The 15,459-nt window shown below is 34.0% G+C and overlaps 2 protein-coding genes across 3 annotated transcripts; both read right to left on the reverse strand.

The window, feature by feature from the left end:
• Positions 1-561: 561 nt before the first annotated feature.
• Positions 562-7,111, reverse strand: LOC120336970 (thiosulfate sulfurtransferase/rhodanese-like domain-containing protein 2). Of its 2 annotated transcripts, none has more exons than XM_039404786.2 (5): positions 6,401-7,111; positions 4,714-4,793; positions 3,488-3,744; positions 2,720-2,915; positions 562-746 (listed from the first exon to the last, which is right to left on the reverse strand). In XM_039404786.2, the coding sequence occupies exons 1-5, from the start codon at positions 7,071-7,073 to the stop codon at positions 618-620; spliced, it is 1,335 nt and encodes a 444-aa protein (XP_039260720.2). In that variant the 5' UTR covers positions 7,074-7,111; the 3' UTR covers positions 562-617. The 2 variants fall into 2 exon arrangements, with proteins under 2 accessions (XP_039260720.2, XP_039260719.2); XM_039404785.2 differs by lacking the exon at positions 562-746 and adding an exon at positions 753-1,837 and having other exon boundaries at positions 6,401-7,097.
• A 2,016-nt stretch (positions 7,112-9,127) lies between these two features.
• On the reverse strand, positions 9,128-14,258 carry LOC120336969 (oxysterol-binding protein-related protein 8-like). Its single transcript, XM_078119741.1, has 2 exons — positions 14,242-14,258; positions 9,128-12,537 (listed from the first exon to the last, which is right to left on the reverse strand). The coding sequence occupies exon 2, from the start codon at positions 12,494-12,496 to the stop codon at positions 10,082-10,084; it is 2,415 nt and encodes an 804-aa protein (XP_077975867.1). The 5' UTR covers positions 12,497-12,537; positions 14,242-14,258; the 3' UTR covers positions 9,128-10,081.
• Positions 14,259-15,459: the final 1,201 nt, after the last annotated feature.

Below are 15,459 nucleotides of genomic sequence, written 5' to 3' on the forward strand. Positions count from 1 at the left end.
TTTGAGCAGGAATTGTTCGAGCACAATGGGATTTAGAATCTACCAATCAAAATAGCACTGGAACGATAAACAAGGGGGCCATGAGTGCTAAAAGCCCCCGGGCCATGGAAGGTTGGGAACCACTGCAATAAACAATGTCGTGTCGGAAGGAATGACGGACCGGGTATCCCGGAAGTAAACCAGGTTGAAATACTATCAACGTATTGAAGTATAAAAATCTCACATCTCGGATGTATGAGAGGGACGTTTTAACAAATCCAGATTGTATCAGAGTCTATTTAGCCTACACAATCAGCCAATCCAATTATTATACGCGGATGAAATTTGCTTCCTAGATGGCTCTGGCATCGTAATATCAATTTTGACTTACTCGCTGGATCAACGGCATATCCGCGAAAATCGTGGCACATAAAATATCTTGCGGAAGCTGTTTAGTTAAAAGCTTGAATAGCGTGCTTATAACTGTAACTGCTAAAAACAAACAAATCTGTCTCAAAGCTATACATTTCTTTTAAAAACTAACATGGATTCATATAATTGCATTTGAAACTCAACTATAAATAAATAAAATCATAATTTATTAAATCGCAGTGTTATTTGATCCCATAAAATTTCTGTTAACTGAGAAATGATAGATCTTCAATTGGAATTTGTTCTCTTGATCTTGTACATTCACATTCTTGTCTGATGTTGGGCGTTTCACAATCTGATAACGACTGACAGACACCACAACAAGCCGTCCAACCCTGACAATGTAAATGGATCAATGGATGAATAGAACACAATCATTAAATGCCCAGAGCCATGTAGTCGGAGTTGGCATGTTGAAGAAGGAGTCGTATTTTCAAATTCCCCCGAGTTGGAGATCAAAGTTGCAATTTTAAATTCTTTATAGAGTTGGGATTCAGAGCCGAATTTTTTAATTCTTACAAGCTAAGAATCAGAGACGGAATTCACGGCTTTAACAGTGATAATTCAAAAGGTATTAGCATTCTCAACAGACAATAAAATCAGGCTGGCATATGCCAAAGTCTTCGCAATCAAAAGCTGGAATCGTAATAGATTTTTTAAACAAGACTTGAGGCAAAATCGGGTGTCAGATATTTCCATATAAGGTAGATAAAACGGCAGTGGCCCGTCATATGATTATATACACCTTATCAACTTTCGTCTCCCTTAAAATAAATGTAAAAAATACATTTTTTAAAATATTATCAGTATTATTTTGATTCCAGAAGAATATACTACTTCTACAGTAAAGTATGCTATTTGTAATATTCTATTGGTAGCAATATGGCATACAAGCAATCACATAAAACATGTACATCAATAAATCAATACAACATAAGATTGAAGTGGACTCTCAGGGGAGTACTCATTCATAACAAGACCAATGACAATATTACCATCAATCAAGATGGAAAAACCTTTAATACCTCACATAATTAAAAAAGCATCTTAATGTTGAGTATTTATATTGATTATGTACATTACGATTGATTTAACACTAAAATTACTTAATGAGTTGGAAATCCTATAGATCAGTGCGTTTCGGATTGTATTATGTTTGTACGACCTTTCATAGAGTGCAAAAACAAACCACAGACAAAAAAGTCCAAGTTTTTTTAGTATACAATCAATAGGAATCTTGCGCTCGGGACTTGGAGTTCTTATATTAGGCACCGTTTTTGATGATATAGCCTGACGAATGTCACTCTCAACATCAAGACAATTTCTAGATTCAGTTTTCTCTGACAGAAACCCGATCTTGGCCAATGTTGCTTTCTCGTCAAATCGAACTCGATTAAAAGCCAAGAAACCAATCAGCGTTTTTCACCTGGGGAGGTTTGGACGTAATGATTGATTGCTATGCAGGCACATTCTCTGCCATCTCTCTTTACTTTAGTAAAGCCAACGCAACCATCGTTCGTATTTTTAGGCATTAGGAATTTTTTCGTCTATAATACGATACTGAAGGTTGTCTCGCGGTCTAGTGAAACCGTCCGTCTGCAGGTTAGACGGCCTACCAGCAAATTATTTGGATTGGTAAAACAGGAAATTTTATTTTAAGAGGAAAGTATGCAAAAAAAGTCGCTTTATGATTAATTATTAGCCCCGAGAATGAGAACCACTGCTGTAGATTATATTACATAATATTAGGGATGTTATAGAATTGTTTAAGATTTCACATCTCAAATTTTCTAATCTAGGTAATATTCAAACATTTCTTATGAGGTTTTCTGCCTTTGAAGAACCCCTTACCTACTTACGAATGTGAATCCAGACTGATGCGGCAAATTGAATACTTCGAAATTCGAACATTTTCGTATTAACAATAATTTAACCTGGTCTCTCCAAATAACATTATTTTGGATAGGCATGTTTCATCTACATATATTCAATGTGTTTTTGAATAAAACATACTTTCGCCTTACTATCTGTTATTTGTAGCTTATCGTTAGCTAGTTATTTTTGAGGTGGGGCTCGACGAGACTCTACGAATTGTAAAAAGGAGGCGTGGCTTAAGAAGTTTAAGCACCACTGTTCTGGAGAGAACATAGGTAACTTTCGTGAAAAGCATTCTGAAATTTTTAAATTTTTAGGTACAATCAGACACAAACACAAAGTTTGTGATAAAAATTTCGTAGAGGTAGGAAATTTACGGATTCCGTTTTTGGGGTCACCCTAAACAACATTCCACTTTACACATACTGCTTACCTTTGTTCTACAAGAGTCGCAGGAGTGAACAAGTTGTCTACAAGATTTTGTTGTACAGAGCTTATATTTATCATGGGGTTCGTTACAATATTTGCAACTAGATACCGGTGTTTTCATTTCCCCTCCTATGCTGTATCTTTCATCAAAAACAAACAATTTGCCTTTGTAATGACCATCAGGGTATTTTTCCAGATACCTGAATGACAAAAATTACTGGTTCAGTTGAAAATTCAGAATCGCAACTTTTAACCCTAAATAAGATTGAATAATTTCTACCGAAATCAATATCAAAACTAAATTAGGATTAGAAATGATCACAAATCCTGTGAATGTATCAGCAATATCAAGTTTTGACTGTTTTTTTCTTTTTTATGTGAGAATGAGATTTTTTAAAGAATTTAACTGAATGCAAAAATAGCATTGTCCAAAAACGATCGCTAGAGTTAACTATAGATTTCATTGTTGTAAAAAGACCTAGCGCAGCATGAGTAATCGCTGTGGGGAAACAGACAAGCAGAAAAAACTTCCATAGAGAAAAAATACTCATTGTGATGACCTTTTTTATAATAGAAACTTTAATATTTAAGTGGACATGAACTGTGGGGAAACAGACAAGCAGCAAAAACTTCCATAGAGAAAAAATACTCATTGTGATGCCTTCTTTTATAATAGAAACTTTAATATTTAAATGGACATGAACTAGATGGCAATAAGCGACAATTTCACTTTATTAACTTTAAATAAAATTATAGTAAATTATTGCCTTACTTGTGGATCCCTCCTTTTAACTGTAAAACTTCCTTGCAATTCACTGATTTTATAATATAAGCTGATGCTCTTTCACATCTTATTCCACCTGTACAATACATGAGTACTCTTTTATTCTTGAGAAGCTGATGGTTCTTGTCAACATAAGCTGGAAAGTAGCTGAACTTTCTTAAATTTGGTCTCAATGCATTTTCAAAATAGCCGATTTTACTTTCGTAAAAATTTCTACAATCCAGTAAGATGGTGTCATCACTTTTCTGAAATAAGGATTGTATTGAAATGAAGAAATGTATTTCAAATAGTGGAGTGATTATCAGTTATTTATGTGTTTGCTTATGTCTGAAGGTCTATGATAAAACAAACTCGTTACACAATGGATAATTTATCAGTAATAAAACATACCGTAAGACCCCAGACAAATTTATATTAAATTACTATCAGGAATGCGTTTATCATTTTTGATGTTTTTTATTCCCCGCAAAAAAATCAAACATTTTCATTCGTAAGCCTGAAACTGTATAGGAAAATTAGCTATTCTATTGTTTTAATTTGTAATTTTGGCTACTTTTTACGCAGTCAAAAACAATACAGCAAGCAGGAAAACACTCAATAAAATAAGACTTCGTATATATTTTCCTATTTTATTGTTATGCTTTTGTCAGTCAGTCAGTCTGCTGAGTTAAAAAGATTGGGAACCACTGCTTTATAACAGTAACATTTATGAAGGAAAGATATATGATATGACATATGATGCTTAACAATTTATGAGACCATGATATGTATTGGCATATCAGCTAATTGAGATGCATAAATATGTTTGGCTAACAATTCCAAATCTATTCCGAATTATTTAAGAGTCAGTCCTGGGGTCATTAACTCAAGGGTTATATCAAAAGAGATACCTAATGAAAAAATTTGAAAGAATAAAAGGCAAAGCAGATTGAGTGTATTAGGACAATGAATAAACCCATGACATAAATGATCCAAAAACAAGTGATGATTAACTTCACACGGTTTACCATTATACTTGACACAAAAAGGAAAAGTGTGATAAAACAGAGGAAATGAGAATGACTAGTGCTAACTGCCTATTCATCAATTGTTTGAATCAGAACAAATCATTAACACAAGCATATTGCAACAGTCACTATTATACCAGAAAAACCTTAGTGTTTGATGATATCAACTTTCAATTAGATAAACCTTAACCTTTTAGTTATACAAACCTTTTGAACTTCCATGTGGAATTCCTCAGGTGTCAAATGCTTTCCACCATCTGTTGATTTCAATTTATCAGGCGAAATTCCTACAAAAATTAATATTCAAATAATTAAGCGATTATAATTTTTAATCAGCAAGTTTTTTCTACTTGGAACATACAATCTTACACTGAATTTTAAATGCACTTTACATTCTTCCTGATCAATGAAGAATAGATCAATATCTAAAATTAGCAATGATTGATGAAATAAACACTTAAATTTATTTTGAGACAGGAGAATTATATTAAATAAGTTATTTATATACTTGGTGCCACATGTAAAGTGAATCAATCAACACCTGTTTGGGCAGGAAATTCCTAAAATAAACTGGCATTCGAACATAGCAGGTATAAATATATTTTGATGTCTAAGAATATATTATCCATGATAATTGTGTAGAAACAATACCAATGGAACAAATTAAAGAAGAGCGCAAGGCAATGAAACCATATAATGGATGGATCATGAAGTCATTGCTACAATGCATTTGTATTAATGAAGAGAGCAATGCACTGGATCTATATAAATTTGGATCATGGAGCTAGTGAATTTTATCAATCTTTGGCTCTAAATATTATCATCACATTTTTTTTATGGAACCGACCGGAAGAGATCGGAAAGAGAAGTATTGAAAAAATCCTTAGCCATGTCCAAGATCCTTCTTCCTAAAATAATATTTTCCATTTTGTGTATCCAATTGCACATCTATTAAAAAACATTACAGTAAAGGCACATCAAAATTGAGAAACGCTAACGTATTTAAACACGTTTGTTTAACATTCAATAAGTATAGAGCTACCAGTGTGAAAAAACATTTGATTTATCAGATTTTTGAATTTGGTAATTGTGAAAATACTTGGCCTCAAAATATAACTAATATATACAAATGTCATTTGGTGTCAAAGCACTTTAAAGTATCATTATTAATACACAAGCTTTTGAACAACTTTCCCAGGCCTCCAAAATACCAATCCTCACATAAAAACAGTGTACCGGTATATTATCACTTTCAAGTTTCAATACAAATATGCAAAAGAAGCAAAATATACAATGCAAGCAGCATTTGACTCATTCATCTACTGTTCCAGTAGTTTTAGATTTGGTGTCGACCTATTGGAAAGCCAAAATATACCACACTTGAAATAAGCATAGGCCTACTATATATAATGCCTTGTTTGAATGCAAATATGATATAAATGCAACTTGCAAGAATAGAATAGGCCATTAGGACAAACTGATTAATGATTGTCAAGTATTATGACCTAGCCCAGAGCTACTCAAGTGACGGGCAGGGTCCGAAATCGGACTTTCCGAGTATTCAATCCAGACCGCACTTTCCTTAATTCTTTATTTTGCATCATTGGCCCAAGGCTATGTGAAAGTTTCCTTTTATTAAATGACTTTCATAGTTTTGAAGGTTATTTTATAATTTGCTCATATTTGTACCTGACTATAGGAAGAACTGTAAAGCCGAAGAAGTGAGCGTTTAGGGATGTCAAAATATAATTTCGTAAAATAGTTGAGGAGTCCTGGCCAATGAATTAATGTATATGTATTAGAAGGAAACGGGTAGCCAGCCTGATAGAAGAGTAGTTCAGCTATCTCCACACCTGAAAATTTAAAACAAAATTACACTATTTAAAATACATACCTATAGAACACAATTCTTCACATTCTGTTACTTTTAGATTTTCAAAAGAATTCCCATCACCATTACTCAGCTTAAAATCTTCTCTTTTAAGTTGAGTTAAACGCTCGCACATTTTAACAATATAACGATTAATTGCACATTCACAACCTTCTGCAGTTCCATTTATACCCTCCGAAGCCACTCTGATTTTTCCAATCAATTTTAAGTGCTGACAAATACTTCGTTGCCACGACGATTCATGAGAAGGTGATTTGATATCGGTGTAAAGATAATATAATGTCACTTTAAAATTGCCGTTACATGAACATACAAATTTTTCCGTTGCATTATACTCATTTATATTATATTCTTCAGTGAAAATTTCTTGGTTTTCAAAACCTTTGAAAAAATCATAAAATTGTGTTTCAATGTCGTTTGCATATTCTGATATCCAGTCTGAATGATGAATGGAAACATGTTTTTTCAGATCATTGATTGTTTTGAAAACTTCCTTACAACATATCATATTGTCCTTATTAGCATTATTTCCATTTTGAATGAGGAAATGATGAAACGCAATCTTTCTGCACATCTCAGAAACTGCCTTGTTATTTGGCATCAGCTTTGTCAGCTTTTTGATAACAACAGCGTCCAAGGCCAAGCCAACAATTTCTGTTGGTGATATACCATTCATTTTAAACAATAATTATAATAATATCTGAAAACATGACAATATAAAACAATTTTAATTTCAAAATGAACAACAAACATGATCTGAACTAGTGCAACGCAAACAATAATATAATCTATAATCAACATATTACATTTATTGGTTGTCAAAAGAGAACAATTCCCAGTAATCTGAAGGTGCTTTATTAGATTTGGCAAAAAAAAACAATAAAATACAACACAGATCAATAATAATATATGATAAATTCACATCCCAAACTAAAAATGGCCAAAGCTATCCAATGTATCGCTATTTCGGGTGTATTCTAGAATAATAATTTTATATATTGAATATCAAATTTTATCACATTTCAAACGGGTCATGTTCAAGAGAGAAAATACTACTATTACATTACAACCTCCGTAAATTCACAGAAATTAAAACTCACTAATACAGAATGTTTAGAAATGATAATTGTTTTGTTTAATATTCTCATATCAAAGTGCGCAATGTAGAAAAAAAAATTTTTTTTTCCGACCATCGAAACATTCTAATTTATTCAAGAAGTCTATTCAGCTTGACTTGGACGATGAGCAAATTGTTCTGTATGACATTAGGGATATTGACAAGGATGATATAAAAATATACATGTTGAACGAATTACAAAAGAGATAGAAAAACAGGTCATGGATAGATGGGAAATAATTATTACTAGAACAAGTTTTAACGAAGTGAAACAAAATCTACAATTGGGCATCAAAACTAACTCAAAGTTACAAATTACAATTTTAACGCAAAATACTTATAATACAATAATCTTGATTTCTTCTCAGACATACGTTTGAATCAGTTACATAAAATCATGATAATATTCAAGAGGCAAATGTTGGTTTTAAAATACAAGTGGTCTTTGAGTATCACTCATCCTTTCATATTCAACATAAAATCATATAAAGATAAAATTTTGGCAATTGTTCCAGTCTTTTATGACAGAGGTGTGCAACCTTTAATAAGGGGGAGGGGGGGGGCTTGGGAGCAGACACAAACGACTGAGTGAAACCCCAGGCCGCACCTTTATTTAACATACACATTTTAGATACTTTTAACATACAAAAAATTTTGGTTATAGATCTTGTGACATACGTTGTTTGTTTCGCACAAGCTTGCTTTAAAGGCATTGTAACATAGGCATAGATGAGAAATTAGTCCAGATTAAATCAAATTAAAAACTCGTTTCATGTGACGCATACCATTAAAAATTGACACTCCTCTGTGGGTCGCACAATTTTTCCTCGTAGGCCGCAGTTTGCACACCCGTTTTTATTTTGCACTGCCAGAACAGATGGTAATCTTTGTATATGTGCCTGTCAACTACTGACTGATTTATCTTTACCCCAGACTATAATTGCACCATATGTCATAATTCATAGTAATTTGAAAATCATGTGTTGGCTTATATATCGCACCAAGAGCAGCTCATGCATTTATATAGCCCCAATAGACCAGAAGCCTTGCTTTAACATAGGCACCAAAAATTATTCATTTTCATTAGATATCACAGTATCATTGAACATTCGGCAAGATAGAATAATTATTTTTCAATCGCTTGTTAAAAAGACGAAACAGGAAATCGTATACCTGATTTAAAAGTAAATTAATGTGAAGCATAGAAAATGAGAAAATACATTGAAAAACATGAAAATGACTAAATTTTAAAACATTTGGGCATCTATATACATATAGCCTATGGTACTAATAAGGACATAGAGACAGGTGGAAATTATATTATTGTGACTTAATAATGTCTAAACTTCCATACCCATGTCAAATTATAAAATTTGATTTGTTAAAAACCCAATAATGAAAATTCGACTTGACAGTGTCACAGGAACTGGGAATTTCGTTTTCAGAAACCAGTAACTACTGTTTGATTTTGTTATAGCATTTTCGCTTTATGGCTTCATTTTCATTATTTTCCCCGATTTGTTACTCGTATAGAAAGTTGATGACATAATAATGAGAATACTTATATGAATATTTACTACAATGAACGAATACTAGATTTCACTAAATAATCATGTTTATCTTAATACACAGAGCAGCTATGGCACTAGGTTTCTAACACAAATATTGGCGAAGCGCAGTATGGGCAAATTCTACTCAATGTAGCTACATGCTAAGCTAGCTTTGAACAATTATTCAAATCAAGAATTGAACAATCGGCATTCCACCTTTCATTCAAAATAATATATTACAAATAAATTTATCCCTATAATTTAAAAATTTTAACTGTTTGATAATTCTTTTTCTAGTTGCTGAGTAGAAATGTAAACATTTGAACAGTTTGTCAAAAATGTAATTAGAGCTGAGCAAACTTTCTAGTTAAACATGGAAACTGAAAGTGGTTTCCCTTCTATGGCAATTTCTAGAACAATACCAGTGATGTATTATTCCTAGAACATTGAACCAAATTAGTTATCTTCTATACAAGCATGTATATAGAAAACCTAGGTACAACATGTATTAGACTCAAATAAAACTTGAAATGGATAGATCATAGATGTTGCATAATCAAGTGAAAATGGACCATTTGGCTAGAGTTTTGTATACTAGCTCCCCCATCCAAAGTTATATGAAACATCAACATTTTCTATGTTTAGTAGATAACCATTTTATCCTATTTCTTTTTAAACTATTATGATAAACGATGAATAAAAATAAATTGATAACAGGGCATCACAAAATAAATGAAACTTGTTAATTTGATTAACAATTTTTGTGTTTCATTTATTTTGGGACACCCAGTATTTTTAATTTAAACTCAGGTTTAAAAAATTCAGTCATACATAATATTTTAACAAAAAATGAACAACCAGTTATCAACACAGTATTACAATAGGATAGAACGATTACTATGAAGTAAAAATTATTTTTAATAAAAGAAGATAAATCAGATATGACTGTGGGATTGTGCAGCACAAATATTTAAACTTTAAGTGAAACAAAACTTATGTAAACCAATTACATATACATTATTTAAAATAGTAAGCAAGAATGGCAAATATTGCAACCAGTATAATTAAATACAAATTATTGAACAAATAAGATTGATTGCTGCGTTCGTGCTTCTCCAATGATTTTTGAATTTGTGACAATTTCAACAAAATATGTTGTTGTTGCTCTTGTAGTGACAGTAACGTTTGTTTAGCATCCTCGTCCGCTTGTAATTTGACTTGCAAAGCTTCGTCATTACTTCTATTGGTCGATTCTTCCATAATTTTAACGCTCTGTATCATGTTTTCATTGTCAACAATCATTCGAGATTTGCCTGGTGATCTTAGTATAACCCCATTTTTAGTCACAGTAGATATACACCCGTCAGATTCATATTGCACAATGTCATTAACAGTGTCCCAAGGTCGTTTGTCCAAAAACTTGTACGTCCAATTCTCATTTATTGGATTGTATTCAAAAAGTTTTGGCAGCCAAAGTGTGTCTGTTTTTGCTCTTTCTCGAGCTCCCTTTCTTTGGTTTTCTTCCAGAATACATTTATATTTTGTGGCTTCATTTTGATCACCAACTTCAATTGCTTTCGTAACATGGCACCAAAGTTTTTGAGATTCATTCGGTAGCTGCTGGTTCATGGCAATGACTTGCCTTTGCAACCTAGCTGCACGGATTTCAGGAGTAGGTTTCCAGAATATTGATGTTGTGGCACGCTTCAAATCAGTGAGATATATTTCTCTATCCCAAAATCCTTGAATAGTAGCAAGATTCTTTTTCCCATGTAATATACGTCCGTTTATTCTATTGGATGAATCACTTCCACCAAAGAATGGTTTCAATTTATATTCTATTTCAGTGGTGTAGCCTGTCTTCTGACAAGTAATATCAACTTTTCCTCCAAACTCCATCGTCATAGAACCATATAAAAATCCTTTGCAATGTGCATATGGCATTGTCAAAATGTATTCTTCCCTTTTATTTAGAAGAGTGAGGCTTACAGTACCATCAAGAAAAGCAGATAAAGAGTTGCCATAAAATTTAGATTTTGCTAATATGCTTCCATGCACAACGAAGCCGTCTTTTTTATTCACAGCTGCAAATGCCGAAATGGGTGGATGATGACTCACTTGTTCAGCAATATAATGTGTGAAACTTTCAGTTTCAGGATGTTGCCATTTGCAACGAAAAATTTCACCAATTATGGGGTTATATGGTTTTTTTATGCCATCAGGTTTTTTGTAGAAACCTGAAAGATACCATTTTGCAACAGCTTTCATTCGTTCATAAGGGTCGTCGACCCTGGCAGCTTTTGATAACAAATCAGCATGAAAGTAGTAATCTGACAATTTATCAAGGAAGGAACGAGGTTCTAAAATGAAAGTAGGAAGAACAACTTTAGAAAGATCCATTCCAGGTCGTAATTGTTTCAAGATTGTCCAAATTAGCCCTTTATTTTCACTAGCTATGTCTTCAGCTGCCTCACCAGCAGATCCTAACTCTTCCATGTCAGTCTTTTCAAGCACATATTCAGACTCTGGAACTTTGGGTAAAGATTTGTTGCTTTCAGCATCAGATGACACCCTTGAACTGAAGGAGCCAGTTTCCTCACCAGATGTTACAAGAGCTTCGTTTTGACCTACAGTGAGATGATTACCATGGCTTTTAGATGGATCTTCACTAGACTGATCTCCAGCATCCAATTGACTACCATCATCAGTTGATTTTTCACTGTGTGCTTTACTTGGCTTACGTTTCAGTAAAGCTAATTCAAGTCCCTCATCATATGAGTCCCGATCGTCCCCCATGACACTATCAATCTCTTTCATGCTGACGTCACCTACTGAAAGGGTGTTTTGAGAATCAAGAGTTGGCATAGCTTTTTTCAATAGATTGGAACATTTACGGGCCAGCTCTAATGCATCCATCCAGCATTGGCCATCAGATTGAGTTGTTGATCTCAAAATTAGGTGATTTGATGGCAAAGAATGTGTCAATAAACTCATGCTTTCGCCCGAGGGCCCTTTGGCAGTCCAAATCACTTGGTCAAGAGGATGATAAATTTTGAAACAAAACCCTTCCTTTTTTGATGGTCTTTGAATAATTTCACTCGACGTTAAAAGAACTGTTCCGATCCATTGCTTCAGTTTTTGAGTTTTGTATAATATTAGCACTCCTGGTTTTAAAACACACCATATTCGACTCCAGTTCTTTAATGTACTTCGTATTTTCAACCAATCAGAGCGAATTACAACGGTTGGATCTTGTATTGTATTTTTCAACTCATTGTGAACTTTCTTTTTCTCCACCTTATACGACTGTTTCTGAATTCTCAATGATTCTTTTTTAGTGAGATTAGACCTAATGCTTGCATGACTGGAATCCTGCTCCCAGCTGTTGCTGCTGAACGAGTTGTTGTACGATGGAAGATTTTTGTCAGTCATATTGTTTTGTCATGGCTTAGTCAATTAATTATTTAGACAATCTAAATCAGATATTCAAAATGTAGGGTTTATAGAGTAGGTTTACTACACGCGGTTTAGCTGGGACAGTCCCAATTTTGATGAGCTGTCCCAGCATCTCACCCAGTAGACTTAGATGTACCGGTAAAGCAGTATGGCAGTCGGAAATATTTTTATTAGTTAATATCAAAACAAAATTGTTTTCATTTTCTGTTAATGGAAGCAGTTCATTGATCACTGATTTGCGACTCACTTCACTAGTTCAGTGAGAGAGAGAACCACTATATTGTGATAATTATTATATTTAATGCGTCAATTTCCCATGTTATGTCAGTACGGCACACTTTACAGAGCGAGCAACATTGTCTCGTTTCAGAGAATCCCATTTTACCGTTGAACAGACATCCCTCCTTTCGCGAACGTATGTTGTTCCTCAATATCGGTAAAAATATAGTAAACTGAAGAACTGCGCAATAAACTAAATAGAAGTGCAATTTAAAAACATCATCATTGAATTCCTCCAGAAAAAATAATCGGATTTATCTGAAGGAAAAAATTTTTACCATGGCATTCGAGAGTTTATAGTAAAGAACGACAATTTTGGTCACATGACGACCACGATTAATTTAGATAAATATCGAGACAAGCAGGACACGATATGATGCATCTGCCGTAGTGCCCCTCGATTGTGAGACACATGAAGTGTTTGTTTTAATGAACTAAATGACGGGGCATTCTTTGAATTTGGAAACTGTGTCCTATTGTATGTTAAATTATTCTAAATGCCGAAAAGAAAGTGCACACTTTTCAATGATTTGAATACCGGAATTACTAAAATTCATACGAGATGAATATTGATAAGCCTCGGAACCGAACCGAGGTTTGTCCAATCCCCAATCTGTCAATGTCCCAGTTTTTTGTCTCATATAAGTTATAGTCTATGGCAGTGCTTCCCAATCTTTTCCAGTTCGCGACCCACAATGAAATGTTGATATATGGCAAAAAAACAATTTATCCCCATATAATTTACTCTTAATGCAAAACTTGGGCTTGCATATCGGATATAATCCAAAAAAGTGGAAGCTTGATAGGAGACAAGCTCACACGGAATGTAGAATTAACTGGTCTCGTGTAGTTTCTTACCTAAATAACTTCTAGTAGGCATGGCGTAACAATTTTTGGATATGTTATTCCTGACTTCCTGCTTTTGGCCCAATGCCTGCCCTAATGCTGTAATGAAACCACATTTAATCAGAGGCATATTTTCTCACTTCAACTTTCCAAACTTTGCTTTTTTTTTATTTCGTTACTCTTATTTTAAATATAATTATCCATTTTGTGGCTTACAAGATAAATAAAATACATTAACCCTGTTTAGCCAGTATTCAAAATGTACGAAACTCATTGGACATAATAGGTATTACCGTACCAACTACATAAACCTGCCTTTGCCACTAGCCTATCTCTGTATCTACACGAATTAAGCAAATTACTAATCTGCCTAGTACTGTAGTACTAGTAGCCCACCTACAGTTTCCGATATCAGAATACATGGAATATGTAGCGGTTGGGACAATTGAAATTATTATTGTAAGTAGACAACGAATAATTCTAATTGTTATCGCCCTTCTGCCCTTACAGACTTGATACAGTAATGATAATGCCACAAATTCCCAATCGAAAACTATATGTAAAATTCTGACATTTGAAAATACTTCGTGACCCACCTTGAAGAATAGCGACTGGTCTATGGTAGGCCTAGTTTAGAGGTCCTTTGACTCCTTTCTCCGATATCTCTCCGCAGAGCTATTATTCGAATGGTGCGTTGTCTGCCTTTCAAACATCGACATCGTATCTTCGCAGAGCGATTGCTCTGTAAACGAGTTGGGACTCACGCGACCGTCGGCCACGAAACTCACGTTCCGTAGTAGTATATATTTACGCTTATACACATAGAAATATCAAATTGAGAATATGGATGTGTTTTCTCAGCCATTAGAGCTCTTAAAAATCGAAATTACCGTACATCGTAAACTTCAACGTATGGCGCATCGTGCTAAACGTTATGAATTAGAGATGTACCGAATACCGTGACCATTTTTGTCGCCGATACCGATACCGACTAAAAACGCCAATACTCATATTCAAAAAAGCCGATATTGCCGATACTATGTCATTATTACCTCAAGTGTGCAAGACAGACGGGTCAAGTTAAAACAATAGTCTTTTATTTACAGTGCTCAACATTTCAGATTTAAAAAGAGATATATCACATATAATCAATGTTTGGGACCAGATGCATTGTGTACTGACGCTAGTAATCTCGGTGTCCAATTAGAAAAACTCGTGGGGTTTGACTACGGTGGGCGGTGAAATGAATGAATTTTCACCTATCATATTAAACTGATACATCGAGTTACTTGCGCAGGATTTTGTGCTAATATAACGCCGAAGATATTCAAATTAGTTGAGCTTGTTTGGTTGATAAATAGCTTAAAACAGGTCAGAATCCCATTCCCGGTTTAGTCAGGCAGAATCATGGCCGGAGGTTGTTTTGAGACATAAAGTTTTTTATTGTTTAGATATAATGTCGATACCAAAGTGACCAAACTAAATTTGTGTTGTCGCGGGCATTTCGTTTTCCTGCTTAAAGCTTCGGGAAATGGATTGGAATATTCAATCTCGTCTTTCTCCCCGAACAAAGCCATGTAAAACCACTGAGATCTAATGACGTGTAACGTGTTTTCTTTTGGAAGAACCGGAATCTTCCAGGTTCAGCATTGAGTCTAGGGCTGGGCATTTTCGAAACACTGGTGTTTCGAAATCGAAACGAAATTTCGCCTTCGAAACGAAATCGAAACGAAACGAAACACGTTTGTCAAAAACAATAAAACCATCATTACCCATCGAATTTAATGTATAATTGCACATATTTTCAAGAATTA

The sequence above is a fragment of the Styela clava genome, chromosome 2, assembly GCF_964204865.1.
Source record: "Styela clava chromosome 2, kaStyClav1.hap1.2, whole genome shotgun sequence".
NCBI lineage: Eukaryota > Metazoa > Chordata > Ascidiacea > Stolidobranchia > Styelidae > Styela > Styela clava.